The 17,624-nt window shown below is 34.9% G+C and overlaps 2 protein-coding genes across 6 annotated transcripts; both read right to left on the bottom strand.

Annotated features, from left to right (window-relative positions):
• Window positions 1-491: 491 nt before the first annotated feature.
• LOC117911990 (proteasome subunit alpha type-7-like) lies at window positions 492-3,763 on the bottom strand. The gene is made up of 3 exons (XM_034826389.1): window positions 3,470-3,763; window positions 2,474-2,888; window positions 492-926 (listed from the first exon to the last, which is right to left on the bottom strand). Exons 1-3 carry the CDS (start codon window positions 3,640-3,642, stop codon window positions 765-767), a joined length of 750 nt encoding a protein of 249 aa, XP_034682280.1. The 5' UTR covers window positions 3,643-3,763; the 3' UTR covers window positions 492-764.
• A 2,888-nt stretch (window positions 3,764-6,651) lies between these two features.
• Window positions 6,652-17,106, bottom strand: LOC117913039 (histidine kinase 1). Of its 5 annotated transcripts, none has more exons than XR_004651074.1 (14): window positions 16,634-17,104; window positions 15,793-16,035; window positions 14,898-15,689; window positions 14,423-14,670; window positions 13,646-13,805; window positions 13,161-13,287; window positions 12,920-13,009; window positions 10,928-11,122; window positions 10,772-10,841; window positions 10,502-10,544; window positions 9,892-10,032; window positions 8,081-9,277; window positions 7,030-7,835; window positions 6,652-6,889 (listed from the first exon to the last, which is right to left on the bottom strand). XR_004651074.1 is itself a non-coding variant. In XM_034827904.1 (14 exons), the coding sequence occupies exons 1-14, from the start codon at window positions 16,817-16,819 to the stop codon at window positions 6,857-6,859; spliced, it is 3,645 nt and encodes a 1,214-aa protein (XP_034683795.1). In that variant the 5' UTR covers window positions 16,820-17,106; the 3' UTR covers window positions 6,652-6,856. The 5 variants fall into 5 exon arrangements, 3 of the variants coding, with proteins under 3 accessions (XP_034683795.1, XP_034683793.1, XP_034683792.1); XR_004651075.1 differs by having other exon boundaries at window positions 6,652-6,880; XM_034827904.1 differs by having other exon boundaries at window positions 6,652-6,880; window positions 7,707-7,835; window positions 16,634-17,106.
• Between the last annotated feature and the right edge of the window lie 518 nt (window positions 17,107-17,624).

Below are 17,624 nucleotides of genomic sequence, written 5' to 3'. Positions count from 1 at the left end.
ACTTATTCATATTTCAATTCTTTTTACTTAGGAAGTATAAAAAGAAATAAATTTATCCTCAACTCTGAAAACCATGGAGAACATCACGTCCTGCAACATCAGAGTAATGAATTCCGCAATCCGACCAGCTTACAATGAAATGGAGATGAAATTCTAGCTCCTTGTGGGGTTTTGTTTTGAAACGAGTCTTTCTTAGAAGTGCTAAGAAAAGGAAAATAAAAATAAAAAAACAATTTAATTATATTTATTTTTATTGTGAAAAATCTAAAAGAAAAAAAAAATCAAATACAAATAAAACTAATAAAAAAAAATTATAAATTCATAAATTATTTAATTTTAATATAAAAGAGTTAAAATAAATAAAATATAAAAATAATTTATTAACTTTAAATTTATTTTTTACTTTTTTCTTTTTATTTTCTTCCCCTTATATTTTTACCTCAAATTTTCTAGAAACTAAACGAAACCGCTGACCTGAAAGATTAAAAATCAACTAGAAGCAGGCACCGCAATTCACTAAATTCTTTGTCCCAAATCAGTTTCACAACCCATTTGGAGAGAAGCTGTTAAATTGATTTTTAAAGTTCATGGTTGCAATACTTCTTAACAACATTGAAAATGCTGACAATGACAGTCGCTCTTGCCCACACCAAAATCCAGGACATAGTTTTAAATTTTGAAAAGTTCTACCTTGTTTTTAACTCTTTTAAGGAAGTTGCAAGGTAGGATAAGCATCAATGGAGAAGAAGGGGGAAAGGCAAAGCTCATGTATCCTTTGGAGGGCCCTTCTTTGCAGCCTCGGCAGCAGCCTTCTCTGCTTCAATCTCAGCAACAATGGCATCAATTTCAGCCTCATCAAGTTGCCGCAGACCATGCTCCCTTGTCATCACAGCAATTTCTATGTTCTTTCCTCCACTCTCAACCACCTACATGTAATAAGATAACACATGCCAAAAGTTATGCTTCTGAAATCAAGATATACAAATGTACAAGCTATTGCCCTCATTAGGCCCTAAGTGAAAAGTCCCAACCAGATAATTACAATATCAACAAGGACATTAGTGCTGAAGCAGTGTCCAGGCACCTCTAATGACTAACATGCAGCAAGTTTTAGTGGTGTGGACCCATAACCTGATGATAATCATGCCAAATATTAACATGTTCATATAATTTGTAGTACTTTCTAGTAACTACTTCTAGCATTGTGAACACAACAATAATAAAAATAAAAAGGTAACTAGATCCTCCACCTTTATGGACCTGTGTTTATATGGGAGTGTTTGGGTGGAGTGCATGTGTGAAGGAAAGGGAGACGGGGAAGTGGAGGAGCGAGATTTTTTTTTTCCACATTTTTCCTTTAATTGGTACTGAAATTGGACAGACAAAGATAAAAAAAAAGAAAAAACACCAATCTAAGTGCCTCATACTCAACAATCTTATTACATGGTTGACAATATATTTTTTACATAAGAATGATTGATAACTCATATGACATAAATATTTTGGGAAGGCAGAAACAAATGTGTTTCTGCATTACCAACACCTGATCACACCTAAGGAGGCCTGAGATATCTATGCATCAACTTCACAATATAAGACTTGTGTACTTTATTCATAGAATGCTAAAAAAAATAAAGAAGAAATCTTCCAACTGCTTAGTATGGATCACCACTCAAGAATTTAGACTGTTGAACCAAGAGCCTATACACATAGTAATCGATCATTCTGATAGACCAAAAACTTAGAACATCTATGACTTTTCCTAACTCATGACTTAGCATATTTCACAGGACCAACAACATTGCTCCTAGGCCTTGGCTCAAGTGGTGAAGTGGGTGGAGTAGAGAGGAAGGTTTGGAATTTGAATCTCCAGTTGTCTGTTTTCTTTTTTTGATAGGAAAACAGATAATAGATAAAAAAAAAAAAGCACCTAGAAAAAAAGGGGGCATAATCCCAGTACACTGGAGTATTCTTGTATAGATATTCAAATACCTAAATAAACAAACTCTGTCATAGTTAGATTTTGTTATACAGCAGCACCATTGAAGAGCAAGCTGATAAACCAAGAGATTTGAACCAATAGATTGATTACTGACAGGTACGGTATAGAATTGACACTGACTCACTCAATGTTATAGAAAGCAGGTGACAATTTACATTGAGTATTTTTATACTGTTAGCAGTATTTGATAAGAGAGAGCAGAACATTTGGTTAGTAGCAATTAAGTAGTGACCGTTGATTCATTGAGTACAAGGAGGGGCAGGGTCACTGGACCTTTATCATTTTGGACCTTTATTTATTTATTTATTTGATATAGACGTAATTTGTGCTGGATGCAAGCAACTATGGTAAAACTATGAAAAACCTATACCACTAGCCTCAGAGAATAAAAACAAGGGAGATTATGTGCAACAAACTATGTACATATGAAATAACAAGCAAAGAAGCAGGCAAAAAGCCACTCTCAACCACTTCAAGCAATGCACGAATTGCAAGCTTCACAGTTTCTTGCCCGGAAGTTTCTTTATAGTTTTTCTCCAGGAACTCCCTCATCGAATTAGAGTTTCTCCCAGTTGCATTAGCTTTCCAAGCAGAAAATGTCCCTGATGGATCTGTCTGATATAGAGATGGCACACCAGTGTATGGATCAAAGCCCACAATCAAAGTTGAAAGGCCAAATGGTCTCACACCACCACTCTGTGTGTACTTTTGCTGAAGACCCGCAATATAGCGTGTAATATACTCAACAGTTACAGGGTCCTCAACAGTAAGTCTGTGGCTTTGGCATTCAATCCGTGCTCTGTTAATTAGGACTCGAGCATCTGCCTTGAGCCCAGCACAGGCCAGTGCAATGTGATCATCCAGGTTAACAATCTTCCTAACTGTTCTGCAGAACAGAACAGAAAAATAGTCAGCACAAAATCAATCCTAACTCCTAAGAAAAATATAATTTAAAACGCCACCCTAGTCATAACTATGGCCAAAAATTGCACCCTAAATAAGTGAATCTTATATGACTACTGGTGACAGGAAAGCAACAAGGCTGGACCTCTTCTAGACATCTGCAGTAGAAACGTACAGCATCACCAATCCACAAGAACTCCACCACCGGTTTCCTCAACTTGTATTTTTTTTTTTTTTTTGTTAATTTTCCGTATAAAAGATACAAGCATGCCACAATTTCACTAGTAGAAATGTATCAGAAATTTATGGAATTTTAAAACCTCAATGAAATGTAAGTTTGATTAGACAAGTATGTTTACATTTCGCTTTTGTAGAATATGAATCGGCCAGCCATACTTGTTCCAGATGTGGGCACTTGAGAATTCAAAAGAAGACCTCATTTTTCTAATTTGTCTAGTGAAGAGACATGGATGTCTCCAAAACCATCAAACCCTAACCCTACCTTCATTTTGGTATTTACACAAGAAAAAAAGAAAATAAAAAAGAAAAATGAAAAAAGGAGACCTGGAGTCTTGGAGTTTGGCGGTGGACTTTTTCTCAACGCCGAGAACGATGGTGTCTGTGCCGCGGACGCCGACGGCGGCGTTGCCTTTACGGACGGCTTCGAGAGCGTACTCGACCTGAAATAGATGACCATCTGGTGAGAAGACTGTAATCGCCCTATCGTATCTGGCCATCTTTCTTCTTCAGCTTCTTGTTTCTTTCTTCCTTACTCGATTTTTTCTGGAATCTCTGCAATTCCCTCCTCTTTCTTTTCAATGTCAAGACTTAGGCAACAAGTCACTCACAGATTCACCGTCTCGCTGCAAAGTCGATTTGAAATACGGACCCATTAGGTGGCTTAACGACCAATTGGAGACCGCCACGGCAGTGGTCCTTGGATAGTTTGGTCATTTAATAACCAACTAATTGTTGTTATATTTGATTAGAAGGGTAAAAGGGTATTTGAAAATAAAAAACCGGATAAATAACATTCATCTTTTAAAGACATAAAATATTAACTCCTTAAAGAAAATGCTTCCCTTCCAATCAATTTTCCAATTTGGGAGGATCGTGGTCGCTAACTAACCATACCTCATTTAACAAAGTTTGAGTTGATCGGTTTACATTCAAAATTTATTTATAATGTCTTTAAAAACTTTTTATATATAAATTTAAATAATAAATAGAAAAAAAATTCAAAAAAATAAAAAATATATAATATAATATAAAATGATATTTTTGCTCAAAAATCTAAATAAAATGAATATTATTATATAAAATTGCATATATTATAAATCTTATAAAAATATTAAATTGAATTTGAGTTAGGCTTGGATTGTTTGAATATTAACCTAAGTTTAACTCAATTTGAGTTTGAGATTAAGAAAACCTAACTTACGTTTAACCCAAGTATTGAAAATTATTGTCCAAATCTACCCAAATATCTAATTGGGTTCGGGTTAGATATAGTTAATCCAATCAAGTTGCATCCCTACTAATATCTCATGTCAAATAATTTTTGAATAAAAATTTTAAAAGTAAAAATATCAAAATAAAGGTATTTATGTGAAAGTTTTTTCTTTCTTTCTAATTATGGGTATTATCTCATCATTTTTAATAAAATATTTATAAGATAATGCCCATATTTAAAACTAAATAAATTTCATATATATATAATAATATTTCTTTTATTTGTAATATGTGTATTGTTTTTATATGATGGGTCTCATAATCTCTTTAATATGATTTTATTCAATTTTTTTAATTCAATTAAAAAAATAGTTTTCACATTTCTTAGGAAAATTTTGAAAATAACAAATTGATGTGACATTTGGATATATTTTTGTTTTATGTTTTTACATAATTGTAAAAAAATCTCTTTAAAAACAGTGAAATATCAACAAAAAAAAAAAATACTACTTCAAGTTTTAAATTTTTTAAAAGTGATTTTAATAAAATAAAATAAATTTATACCTTTTTATATAAGAGTACATTTTATATACATTTTAATACTATTTTTTGTCTTTAAAAACAAAAAATAAAAAGTGGATCCTAATGAATGACCCTTTTTTGGCTTTTTCTTTTTTTATATATATTTTTACTTTTTTAATAAATAATCACCCAAACATACAAGAATCTACTTATTCTTACATAGATATTATTTGTTTTGAACTTAACAAGTCATTATTGAGTTAAAAATAGTTTATTTGGTAAAAAAGGAATACACATAGGTGGTGTTTGTTTTTTTGGCTTTTTGCTGAAAGCAATTTGTTTTCAGAATTTAGGTTGTTTGTTTTTTTACTTTTTCATGACTTATTATAAACTTTTTACTAAATAGAAAAAGCCAAAATATATAGCTTTTTCTAAATAAAAAAAATAACATATTGATTTTTCTTTACTTTTTAATATTTAATAGAAATAAAATACTACAAAAACAAACAATCTAATTTAACACTATTAAGCGTTAATGTTCTATTTAGAATTAAGTAAAAAAACAAACACCACAATAGTGTTTCCTATTTGATATGAAATATCATAATCACATTTAGAAGGGTTACTCAAAACACTTGCTCAATATCCCACATTGAGATTATGAATTGACTACTATCTTTTGTAATAACATACTCTTAGATATTGTTCCTTTTAAATCTAATAGATTTTTACAATTTTAAAACAATCACCTTATGGACTCATTGTCAAGAGTAGGCCCCACACATGGCATCGATGCTTGATAGCCCAACCTGTCAGTGTGCCCCGTGTGCATTGCGAAGCCCCCTCATGCCCGCTTGCAACATATAAAATATTGGCTTTGACTTATATTTTCTTTAAAATTGAAAAACAAATAAACAAGCAAAACAAATATGACCTTAATGTCACAAAATACTTCAAATGATCCTCCCCATGGGCTTATATAGAAGGAAGAAAGCTTCTGGAAACTCCTAGAGCCATCTACATTAAGACATTGGTGGGAAGAGTGTGGAAGGTTCTAGAGATGCTTAGAAATGTCTACACATCTCTACACTATGGTGGAAGGCATGAGAGGAGTTCAAGGCTTTCTAGAGAATTCTAGAAATCTCTTGTATATTCTTGTACATAGGGTTATACATAGATTAATGTAGGGAGTTCTAGAATATTCTTGATTTGTAAGAAACCCTTCAAGGTTTCAGAGAGTTCCATTAGTGCCTATAAATAGGTAAAGCCCTCATTTGGCCAAGGCACCACCCAAATCACTTCCTAACCAAGCAAGTGAGCTTTCAAGCACTTGTAAAGGCTTTTTTGAGTTAATAAGAGCTTCCATTCTTTAAAAAGTTGCCTACTAAGCTTCTCAAACTTCCGAGTCGTGAGCATCTTAGCCTAGCAAGCTAAGCGTTGGGGGTTAGGCTGACTTAGCAAGATCAAACGTTTTGACTTGCCTAAGTGCCGCACGAGCTTAGTGAACGATTAAGTCCGTGACATTAAACTATAGTTTGGATGTATTTTTTTTTTAGTTTTGAAAACAAAAAGTAACTATAACTTTTATATAAAAATACGAACTCCTAAGAAAAAAAATACAAATAGACGCTAAATTAATTAATTAAAAAATATGACTTTTTTTTACAAACTTGGGTGTAAACAAATAAACCATACAGAGCCCCACGATATCAAATTACAGCTTAAAACAATCCAGCAAATAAGGTTTTGTTTTGAGTGTGAAATGAGTGGAATGAAGAACAGGAGAAGTCTTTCATTTTTGCTATAGAATTCAAGAGAGTTTGAGTTTGCACCAAAACACAGAAGATGAGAAGAAATGAAATAGAGCTCCTGGAACTGGAACCAGGTTCATACAACATCCATATTCTAATCAAAATCCTCAACTAGTATTAACAGTGAATTTTCCTTTTCAACAGCAAGTTGTTCCCAGAATTCCTTCTATTCACCATTAGGCCTCAATTCCTGCATGAACTGGAATGAGATTGGGGTTAAAAGTATCCCCAAAGCCAGTAAACGACAATAAAACTTAGGGAATAAAAAGAGAGGGAAGGAGTCTAGAGGATCAGAGTAACAAGATGGAAAAAGAAAGGGAATTTACTCATCAACATTACCTATTAGTTACAGCCTTAAAAACAAATTCGATTCATGGTGTTATGGTGTCACAATCTCCTCCATTTGGATCAACAATAAAGCTACATAAACCTACAGGGTTAAATAAACTTCATTTAGCTGGTCAGTTCCTGGCCAGATTTAGATCAGTTTATGGCCTTGGAAACTAATCACCCATCTCTGAGCTGCACTTGGTCAAGCTCTGTCTGCATTAACTCCCACCAATTCCCACATTTCAGAAAGCATCCTACCCTCAAAAAATTAAAGCAGTCTTGTTCCTGCAGTCTACCCAGAATGCTCTGGTTGATACGCTAGTGTACAGTCATATACAAACTGGAAGCTGCACTCATCTGTAGGAGGACACGAAGAACCAACTAAGGAAGTACAACCGTACAAAGATTTCAAATCTTGCATTGCCATATGCCAGTTACACCATCCTTATCCCATCAAGACAAAAAAGGAAAATTGGATTATTTTCTGTCTACTATTATGCCCTTTCGTTTTTTAATACATTGGCGTGCTGCCTAAGCCTGCAGCTTGTTAGCTATTGCTAGTGTGATTATGCAGTTGTGCTGACTGTGACAAAACAAAGTTAGGCCATTCTTTTTGTAAGTGAAAGAATGGTAGACACCATCAGCCTGTAGTCAATTGGCTTTGTAAGATAAGCATCCATACCAACCTCCAAACATTTGGCTTCATCTGATGACATTGCATGGGCTGTCAGTGCAACAATGGGAATGTGCAAACTTGTTCCCTCTTCTGACTTTCTTATTGTTTTTGTTGCTTCATAACCATCCATCTTGGGCATCTGTTTGTCACAAAGACAATAAAGTTCAGAAGATGCACATCATAGTTCAAAATGCAGATGTTCACAGAATAAAATTATCCAGTTCCTAGGATTATGGTATGTTCCATGTTAGTATATACATACCAAAGCAACATTTTGTTAGCATTTCTTCTGGAATTTCTCCCAAAAGAAAGCAAAAACATTTAAAATAGCAAAACTATGATCTTATGAAGCATTGGCAAAATATGAATTTAACAGTTCCTTACTTGACAATCCATTAGGATCAAGTCATATGGCAGGGAATCATGGATTTGCGTTTGACACCTTGTTCTGCCATCTTGTAAAAGACATTTCCCTCTACTCTCCTCTGCACCAGGCATACATTTCAAAGCATCTACTGCCTGCAGTCCATCTCCTACAGCTATGACTGTTGCTCCCATTTTTTCAAGCATTATGGTTGCGACTCTCTGGAGAACTGGCGTATCTTCAGCAAGCAGTATTCGTAAGCCTTCTAGAGATTTCTGTCCATTCACAGTCTTTCCTGAATAAGAATTACCACGCTCTTTCGGACAAGTGCTGATCAAATGTTGTTCTTGGCCTCTACAATTTTCACATTCAGCTTCTGTTGAAGGGGATGTGCTCTTGTTGCATATCAACTTGTGTCCTTCATTTCCAGCATCATGTGAATTTGGCCTTACTTGATGTGGATCCTCTGTCCTCAAATTATTTTCTGTTGAATATACTTGAGTAAATTCAACTAAACAACTGTTAGCTGTCTGGTATTGCGATGGACAAGGTTTTCTGATCCTGTCTTTTTGTTTTTCTGCAATATGATATGCATTGACAGACTTATGACTACCCATTTCAGACCTATCAGAATCATCAGAGCTGGGAACCTCCTCAAAATGGGTAGAATCAATTTCAAGAGATTCATGCAAATCACCTTCTATTCTTGTACTTTTCAAACCATTCAAAATTCTCCCTTGCATTTCAAGATCCCTCCCCTTTATGACAGCTTCCAAAATATGCACCACTTTTGACTTGTATAATGGTTTATTAACCATTAATAAATGCCCTTTCCTGCGGAGCTCCATCTTTATGAAATTGGAAGTATCATGGTTTAGTATCCATGCGAACCTTGCTTTTCCATGGTATTTGTCAAGGAAGTTAAGCTGTTCCCTCCATATATCTGTGCTCCAGTCCAGTAGCCCTATGTCAACAATTATGACAAAAACTGAGGCCCTTGTGTCTTGTATGTTTGGTGCTTCAGTTTTCAAAGGTTCACTTGGTAAACATTGCATAACAAGGCCACCATTAGGAACTGAACTTCTGGCTCGAAAAAGTTGCCCCAGAATTTGAGTCAGTTCATTCCATTCTGATGCTTCCCAAGTGAACACACCATTCTTCCGTAACCACTGGGACATAATCAACCTACCCATACTACCACTTAGTGCAAGCAGTACCTGCATTCAGATTTTGAACAATTTTGTGCACATAAGTTGGATTGAATCAATATGTTTTCACCTCAACTGAACATGAACCTACAGTGTTGATCATGTGGCTTTTCCTTGTTTAACTAATTCTTGTTGTCCATTTTTTGTGGGGGTGGGTTGTTGAGAGAAGTTCCCAAGCTGACAGAGACAGAATTTTCTGCTTACTGCAGATGACTTGTGTATCTGTGCACATGCTTCTCTTTTTTTTTTTTGGCATTGTGAAATAAATCAACAACAAATTTGTTGGGAGCAAGCTTATACTTCTACAGTATTGTTGCACCGTGTAAGTGACTAACCTTTTTTAATATAACATACAACCTACAAATGCAGAATGCATTATACAATAGATACTAGAAAAATTCAGTTGAAACGCCTAGTCTTAGTTGTGTTGCTGAAGGGAAGGAGAAAAAAAGAAAGGTGTATGTGAGTCTTCTGGGTGTTGATGCTTTAGTTCCAAAAATATAAACTCAAATGGACTAGATGATGAAAATATAAGTCATAATTTTTTTCCTATCATTAGAAACCAAATAGTGTGTTAAGAGGTAACAAAGCCATAAATGGGAAATGAAAGCAACTTTACTCACTACTAGGCTATGCTCCCCAAATTCTAGTTGACAATGCTGTCCTGCTCCCTCTATAGGTGTATTGAGAAGCAAGTAGAGTTGCATTATAGTCCCTGGACTATTCTTCTTCACAACCTTGATTTCTCCACCCATCTTGTTAACCTGTGAGTACCTCTCACATCAGAAAATAGAATAAGGATATTCACATAGAAGTAGAGGGGAGCATAAAACATTGAAAAAAAAGAACTAATTTGTCTTTCACTGAATTGTAGTGATGCATTAGTTGCAGTTCAGATGTTGAAAGATGAATTGACACATGCATGACAGACATCTAAGATCAGTGTGCTATGGGCAATTAGGCTCTACAGAAGATGCAAAAATACAAATGGCTGTCTAAAGGTTGAGTAATTTGCAAATGAGGGTGATATAATCAGGATGAGTGAATGGATAGGAGAACTACTAGGACTATGAAATAGTGGTGTTGGACCCCTTCAATAATTGAAGTTATCCATATGCCATGGAAAGGAGTGTGGTTTCTTCTGAGACCTAAATTGAGAATTTATATTGTTGATGCAGAATGATTTTCCTTGTCATGCATGATAGATACATATAAGTTGTAAACTTAACTCACCAAAGTTCGAACAATGCATAGGCCAAGACCGGTGCCACCATGACTGAAAAATAGAAAAAAAGAAAAAAGAAAAAAGAAAATCATAAAGTGGAATATTCAATTTTCAGTTGTTCCGTGGATCATTTGCAAAAGCATTGGTGTATAGTATGTTTCTTATGGCATTAAAACAATAAACCAACATGAATACTAGAATGTGCTTTCATTAATTAAATCCTTCCAATTCACAAGTGCATCAACCAGTGAGGACAGTGAAACTTGAATACTACTTACGTTCGAGTTGTTGAGGGGTCAGCCTGCTCAAAGCTTTCAAATACTGACTCCCATTTGCTTGGATCAATTCCTGCAAAGAAATGTTAGAAAGAGTGAGTCACTAAGAAGCAGAAGGTTTAATCTTGCAGTAGTAGCAGCTAACTGTAAAGCCCATACCACAGCCAGTGTCATCCACTTCAAACCAAAGAGTCATCTTGTTGTTTTTCTTGCAAGCCCTCTTGGCATGGTTCCGATGTTGCTTGAACTTTGCTTTAAGTGCAGATCGTGATGCCTTCTGATTGAGGGGAAACTTCCCAGAGTTACCATAGGCATTTGAATTCTCACACCATCCTCGCAGAATAATGTGACCCGCTGTAAGCATTTGAAACTTTAGTTCATGTGAGTTTGCTTTCCTACAAAATTGATGATGTGGATTGATACAGATTTACAGGGATCCTACGATTTTGGATGAAATTACTTATCCACAAGAACTCTATTTTTTTGTTTTCCCTTTTATTTATATTGCCATATATGCACTCACAAAACAGATTAAGGTTTGCCATATTAGATGTTGTGAAATGGTGGCACAATCTTTTAAGAGGGGTCATAAGTGCAAAATCATATCAAGCTCGTAAGCTAACTTATTCATCCATAAATGAGAAAATTTGACCAGGACTTGAAATAATTATTAAAAAAAGAAAAAAGAAAAAAAAAAGAAGCATTAGCAGAAAAGTGTGTGCAGATTTCTTTGATAAGTATTTATATTGACTAGTGGAAACAGAGAGGGTTGATACATCCATAAACATAAATGCTAACAACTTAAGATATATGAAACAATAAATTTAGTATATTTTTTAAGGAAATGGATGTATATCGCAATCCATATTTTATCTTAAGTGTATCTTATGATACATATATGAGGTTAATTGCATGAGTTTTAAAATTGAATTTTTATTTTATTTATAATTAGTTTTACTTTTATCTTTTCTCCCAAAGGAGTGTGAAAACACATAAGAACTCTTGAACGGAAATGGAAAAGAGATCTAATTCTAGTTCCTTCAAGTATTTTTCATAATTTTAAAGAACAATAGAATTGAAACTTTTTTGTTAAAAGAATTATTATATTAATTGTTTAAAGTGTACAAAAATGGGTTAGAAATTGATCACAAAGGGAAAAAGAGGTCAAATAATCCTACATGAAAAGCTACATGGTTGTTATCAAAGGCCATAATGGAAGTTAAGTAAATTTGTTCTTACAATGAATATTGGATAATTTTCATTTGAATGTTTTGAATATTAACACTGAAAATGATGGGGATTGGTGAATAAAATCTTTTACTTAATATACTACAAATTTTTAATTTTGTTTTTTTAATGGGGAAGGAATGATGGCGAAGATGAACAGTTGAAACTTTGGAGACAACACATAAAAACATATATGTCAACATATATAAGCACATATGTCTAATAATAATTTGGAACTAGAAATTTAAAAAGTCTATTCTTGTGGATATTGTGATAAGCCTATACATTAAACTCTTTTTTTTTTTTTTTTTTAGATTGAACTTTTTAGAACTCTAATATTCAATGTTTTCATACCATATAGTATTGTTTAATTCTTTAAATCTTATTGCCTTTCATGAAATTGGTTATATATTACTCTCTATTTTATGCTTCCAATATATATATATGCACATATATGCATATTTTTTCTATTTATGCTTCACTGTATAAAAAAAAACTTACGATACACTATACAATATGATACATAATATGGAAAAATTGAAAAACAATACACGATGCATTTTACAAGTTAACAACCATGACCATAAGAGCAAATGGCAACTGAAATGAGAAATCAAGATAACTCTCCTCTTATAAACCTTCTATAAATTGAGGAATAGAAGAAACCCCTAGAGAAGAAGAAAACTATATTATCTTCAACCTTGTGCTTATCCATAGCCAGGAGAGCCAGAAAATGGTTGACATGTTGGGATATGCTTGTAGGCTGGTGAAATATGAGAGACATTAACTCTTTTTAACTGGGATTTTAAGAAATTTTCCCTAAAAAACCATGAATAATGAGTTTTTCCTTCCCCCATTCAATTACTCAAGCTGCAATATTGCACAACTAGAACTTGCATTTAGCAATAGGAAAGCTGAACTTACATGTTGTAAACTTGATAGAATTGCTGATTAGATTTGCAAATATTTGAACAACTCTAGCAGAGTCTCCTCGAACTAACTTTGGCATATCATCTACAAAATAAGTATAGAAACCAATAACACAAATAAAAAACAGATATTAGAAGACAAATGATCATTTTATTCAACTGGTTACCTCAGTTCTTTCAGATTTATTATTAGAGTTGTGGTGGAGGGCTTCAAACAATGAATATTATTGTCATACCTGAGAGATCTAGAACAGTCTCCACATTGTGGTTAATGCACTGCACAGAGAACATATCAACGAGTCCTTCAAGTTCTCGTCCCAAGTCAAATTCAGCATCTTCCAGAACCAGTTTCCCAGATTCCACCTATATGAAGTTTTTAAAGATGGTGCAAAAATGAGTTTCAAGGGAGAATTTCAGTTTTTGGATTAAAACAATAGTACTTCAGAACATATTTCTGCTCCTAATTATATAATTTTTGAAACAACATTGTTAACTAACATAAGCTTGTACCAAGCACATGGATGTCAGCAAGGCCAGCTAACCCTCAAACTTTTGATAAGGCAGTTGGCTATTAAACATCTGATCAGTGTTTGCTAGCGATTGACTGATTCTCTCACTCAATAGATCATATACAAACTTTTATTATCTTCCTACACATCAATTGTTATAATATACTTATCCTGCCCATAAACAAAACATTAAGCATGTCTTCATAGTGCACCTTGCTGATGTCCAAAATGTTGTTTAGAAGTCGGAGTAGAGCAGTTGAGCATTTACGAATCTGGGTAACTGTTGCATATTGTTCATTTGTGAGACAATCATCGCATATAAGAATGTCCAGCAACCCAATCACTGCAGCCATAGGTGTTCTCAGTTCATGACTGTAACACAACACAAACAATAATTAATCTCCCATAGTAACTGACATAAAACTCAGATGAGTCCTCAAGCATATAGCCTACAGTTTCCTAAGAAAGAAATAAACATCTAAAGAAACAGTGAAGGTTAGATATCAAGATGCACATCAGCAGACCAATCAAGCATGTATAATATCAGTTTCAATAAGAATCTGCAGACCAAAGGCAAGGTGGAAATTAATGGAAACAAGGAATTAGACCTGAAACTGGGTGTCATGTCATAATTTGAATGGAAATCTTCTATGGAAAAGAAAGAAAAGAAAAAAAGAAGAAGAAGAAGAAGAAAAGGAAGGAAAATTTATATCATTGGAAAAGTACTCAAATGAGAATGAAGCTTTCATCACTATAAGGGAATTGTTTTTCAACTGATAAAAAGTGTGGTCTATTATTTAAAGGTCATTTAACTAATTAAATATAAGTTCATGTTCCCATGTGTTATGCTTAAATTGAGTCATATTTGATGCTGCTAACCCCATTGGAAGATATCCCCTGGTCTATCATTCTCGTTCCTCCAATAAATAAATTCACTCCATGTCATAAACTATTTGTCAGTATAATCTAAAAGTCAGATTAATACTAACCTCATGTTTGCTAAAAACTGGCTTTTATAGTTGCTTGATGCCTCAGCCCGCCTTCTTGCATCAAGATGGCTTATCAGCTCTGCTCTTAGTTTCATTTCTTTTGACACTCCATTTGTCAATATCAAAATGCAAACACATCCAATGACTAAAATACACAGAGATGCAGATATTAGTATGATCAATGTTTTGAGGGCTCTCTCCTCGACCTTCCCCATTATGTATTTTCTTGGAATGATGATAACCCCCACCTGCACAAAGTGTTACCTTTTTTAATTTCTTGATAGCTTATAATAATATATAACATGAGCCAATCAACCAACAAATGAAAGCATTGGCATTCTTTAGCATAATGATACACAAAGCACTCCATTTGTAAACTCTTCTACCTGGTCTCCAACACCTTCCTACAAGTTCTTGAAACCGTAGGACCTAAGTTTTGATGCAAGGTAGGAGTAAACATAGTTAAAAAACTTACCATGGGAAGTCTCTTTAAATTTAGAAAAAACGAGTCAATATAATAATGCTCATGACCAAGCTTGGCATTCTCCACGTGAACCACATGACTTGAAGGAAATTTGTAGCCATAGGTTCTTTGGAGCCACTCAGCTCCCAAGCGTATGACTCGATCCTCAGAATCGATAGCCAGCATAAGCTTCGGCCCAGTTGATGAATTTGTTAACAAAGGAGCATTTGTTGAAGTAGCTAGTAAATATCCCTCTTGAGAGGTCAAATAAATGTGCCCACTGTGAACTTCCACAAGTTCTTTCATCAGCTGGCCGACACTATAGAGTGCTGTTGTGACACCGACAACAGCCACTATACTTTGATTGGATGGATCCCAAACTGGCAATGCTGCTGAAAGTAACGGTGAATCTGTATACTTGCTAACTGCTACATGCCAGGAAGCTACACCATCAGGAACTTGTGATAGGCCTGCAATGTTGATTTGATCATCTGGAGGGATCGCTTTTGGCTTTCCTATTCTCTCACCAGATACAGGATCTAGTGGCACATGATACCAAATTGCTGAAATGTTACTGTGTATGGATTGATCATTCCACCCTTGATGAGATGACAGTGTATTGGAATTGTAAGACCCACTGATTGAATAATTGACAAGATCAGAGAAGATGTAGAATGTATTGTTACTCCTGTGATCTCTATGAAAAGCCTGGACAAAACCGTTCCTGTAGTTTATGGTTATCGCATTGAGAGCTTTACGGCTTGCAAATAGTGCCCATGTTACATCCCTCATCACTTCATACAGCTGCTCAGAGTCAGAATCAAAATGTTAATGAACACTATTGCCCAACAGACCAGAAAATATTGAGGAATAACAATTTTAACAGGAGAATGGCTAAGTAATCAACCTCAACTTGTTGTGCTTGAGTAGTGGGTTTGCTATACCGTTTGATTACATACTCTGACAGCTTAACCTGGGCTGTTGTTATTTCAACAGTAGAATTCAAGATGTTCCACATTCTTAATATGGGACGCTGTAGAAGTTCATAGCGAAGGCCGTAAGCTAAGCTGTTTATGGATTTCGTTGTATAGATCCTTGTGAAGTGCCATGTCAAGATTGTTAGCAGTCCAATTAAAATAGCTAGCATGACCTGCAGAAAACCATGAACACAAGGTAATTTGTTGATCCTCCAAATTGGTGTTTCTAGGTATACACAGAAATTATATTTTCCAATACAGAATAAGTTCTTGTAGTTTACAAAAGACGGAATATCTTACAGTTCATGAAAAAGGAAAATACACAAATTATTCCTTTATTGCTGGAAGAGGCAAAAAATCAAGTGCACAATTACGGCTGGGAAAGGGGATATGAGGCCAAAGATAAGAACAGCATCAGTAGAATCTCAAGCAACTGAGAGAAGGCAATGAACTAGTATTGCTTAAGCAGAGATGGGAACGTTTCATGGATTGTGGGTGACCATATAGTTCTGCCATTAAGTTGACACAGTGGCTATTCCTTACCAAGATGCTCTACACCCTCATGTCTGAAATATTCCTCTTGAGCCTTAGCAGGCATAAGATGATTGCATTCAAGATAATTTAATGTGCATCATCAAGATTAATCATACTAAGTTATGCACATCAATATTCACAAGCATGTCTAATTGTATAGTTCATATCCGAGTTAATTGTATTTCATAACAATACCACAAATTCATTATACTAAAGTGCAAAGAAATTTCCACCAACCATGATAGCAAGGCGAGCAACGAAGACACTGTAGTAGGATGAGAGACAACTGTTACTTGGATACTGGAATTCTTCTTGTTGGACTTCCCTATGGAAAATTCTTCGACCATGAGGAGCTTGGTTTCTTCTCCAAGGAGTGACAAAACCAGAGATTCTGTTGAAGACCCTTCTCAGGTGTGATCCCATTGGCTCTGTTGGAGACGGTGGAGATTCAAAACTTACAGGGTGGGTTCTATTTGCTTTCTCTGCCACACCTTCTTTCGGGACTATGAAAATGAAACGAGCTTCCAGTATATGATTAGCAACAATGTTTGAGAGAGAGAGAGAAAGAGAGAGAGAGAAAGAGAGAATTCTTGGGTTTGTGGTTTATTTTACTGCTGGTGTCATTTCCCACTTTATGAAGGCACATTTGTTTGCAATGTTCCAAAGTGAGGGTGTGGTCTTATTCCTCATCCACACCTCCCTCCTTTTTGCAAATGTCTTTGCTAAATTTGACCGTTAATTATGGGAATTTAAGCAGGAAATAGATTCAGATCACTACAATCCTGGGTGTGCCCCATGTCGACTATGGGAACTATCCTATTGGCCCATGGTTGGAAACATAAAGGTTCAAGGTGCCAAATTCTTTCCTTTTCAGGGGTGACCGCCTTCTGCCTTTTGCCTAAGGGGTAAGGTGTTCTCTCTGAGTGGAGTGAGTTGTGAAATGTTCAAGAAATAAGAGTTTTAATGATGCGATCCAACTACAATGATCCCCATCAAATTACAAGTCGTCAATACTGGGTAATCGCCCAAGCAATTAATTTTCCGAACAAAAAAACCATAAAAAAGAAAGAAAGAGAAAAAATAAATAATTAGTTATTACGGCTTATAAAATGATGAGATGGGCAATTTGGCCATATGGGAATCCTGGAGATCCGGGTTGCGGCATAAGGGATGGGGTTACAATTTAGTGACTTACAACTTACAAGGCATAGCCTATGAGCTTCATGTA

The sequence above is a fragment of the Vitis riparia genome, chromosome 4, assembly GCF_004353265.1.
Source record: "Vitis riparia cultivar Riparia Gloire de Montpellier isolate 1030 chromosome 4, EGFV_Vit.rip_1.0, whole genome shotgun sequence".
NCBI classification, from domain to species: Eukaryota; Viridiplantae; Streptophyta; class Magnoliopsida; order Vitales; family Vitaceae; genus Vitis; species Vitis riparia.
The sequence above is the reverse complement of the archived record's forward strand: the minus strand, read 5'-3'. Positions and strand labels throughout refer to the sequence as shown.

Coding starts and splice junctions, on each gene's coding strand:
- LOC117911990 (XM_034826389.1), bottom strand. CDS start 3,642: ATGGCCAGATACGATAGGGCGATTACAGTCTTCTCACCAGATGGTCAT. Junction 2,889..3,469: donor GCCAAACTCCAAGACTCCAG/GTCTCCTTTTTT, acceptor TCTGTTCTGCAG/AACAGTTAGGAAGATTGTTA. Junction 927..2,473: donor CAATTCGTGCATTGCTTGAA/GTGGTTGAGAGT, acceptor TATTACATGTAG/GTGGTTGAGAGTGGAGGAAA.
- LOC117913039 (XM_034827901.1), bottom strand. CDS start 16,819: ATGGGATCACACCTGAGAAGGGTCTTCAACAGAATCTCTGGTTTTGTC. Junction 10,842..10,927: donor AGTGGATGACACTGGCTGTG/GTATGGGCTTTA, acceptor ATTTCTTTGCAG/GAATTGATCCAAGCAAATGG. Junction 9,278..9,891: donor TTGGGGAGCATAGCCTAGTA/GTGAGTAAAGTT, acceptor ATCTGAATGCAG/GTACTGCTTGCACTAAGTGG.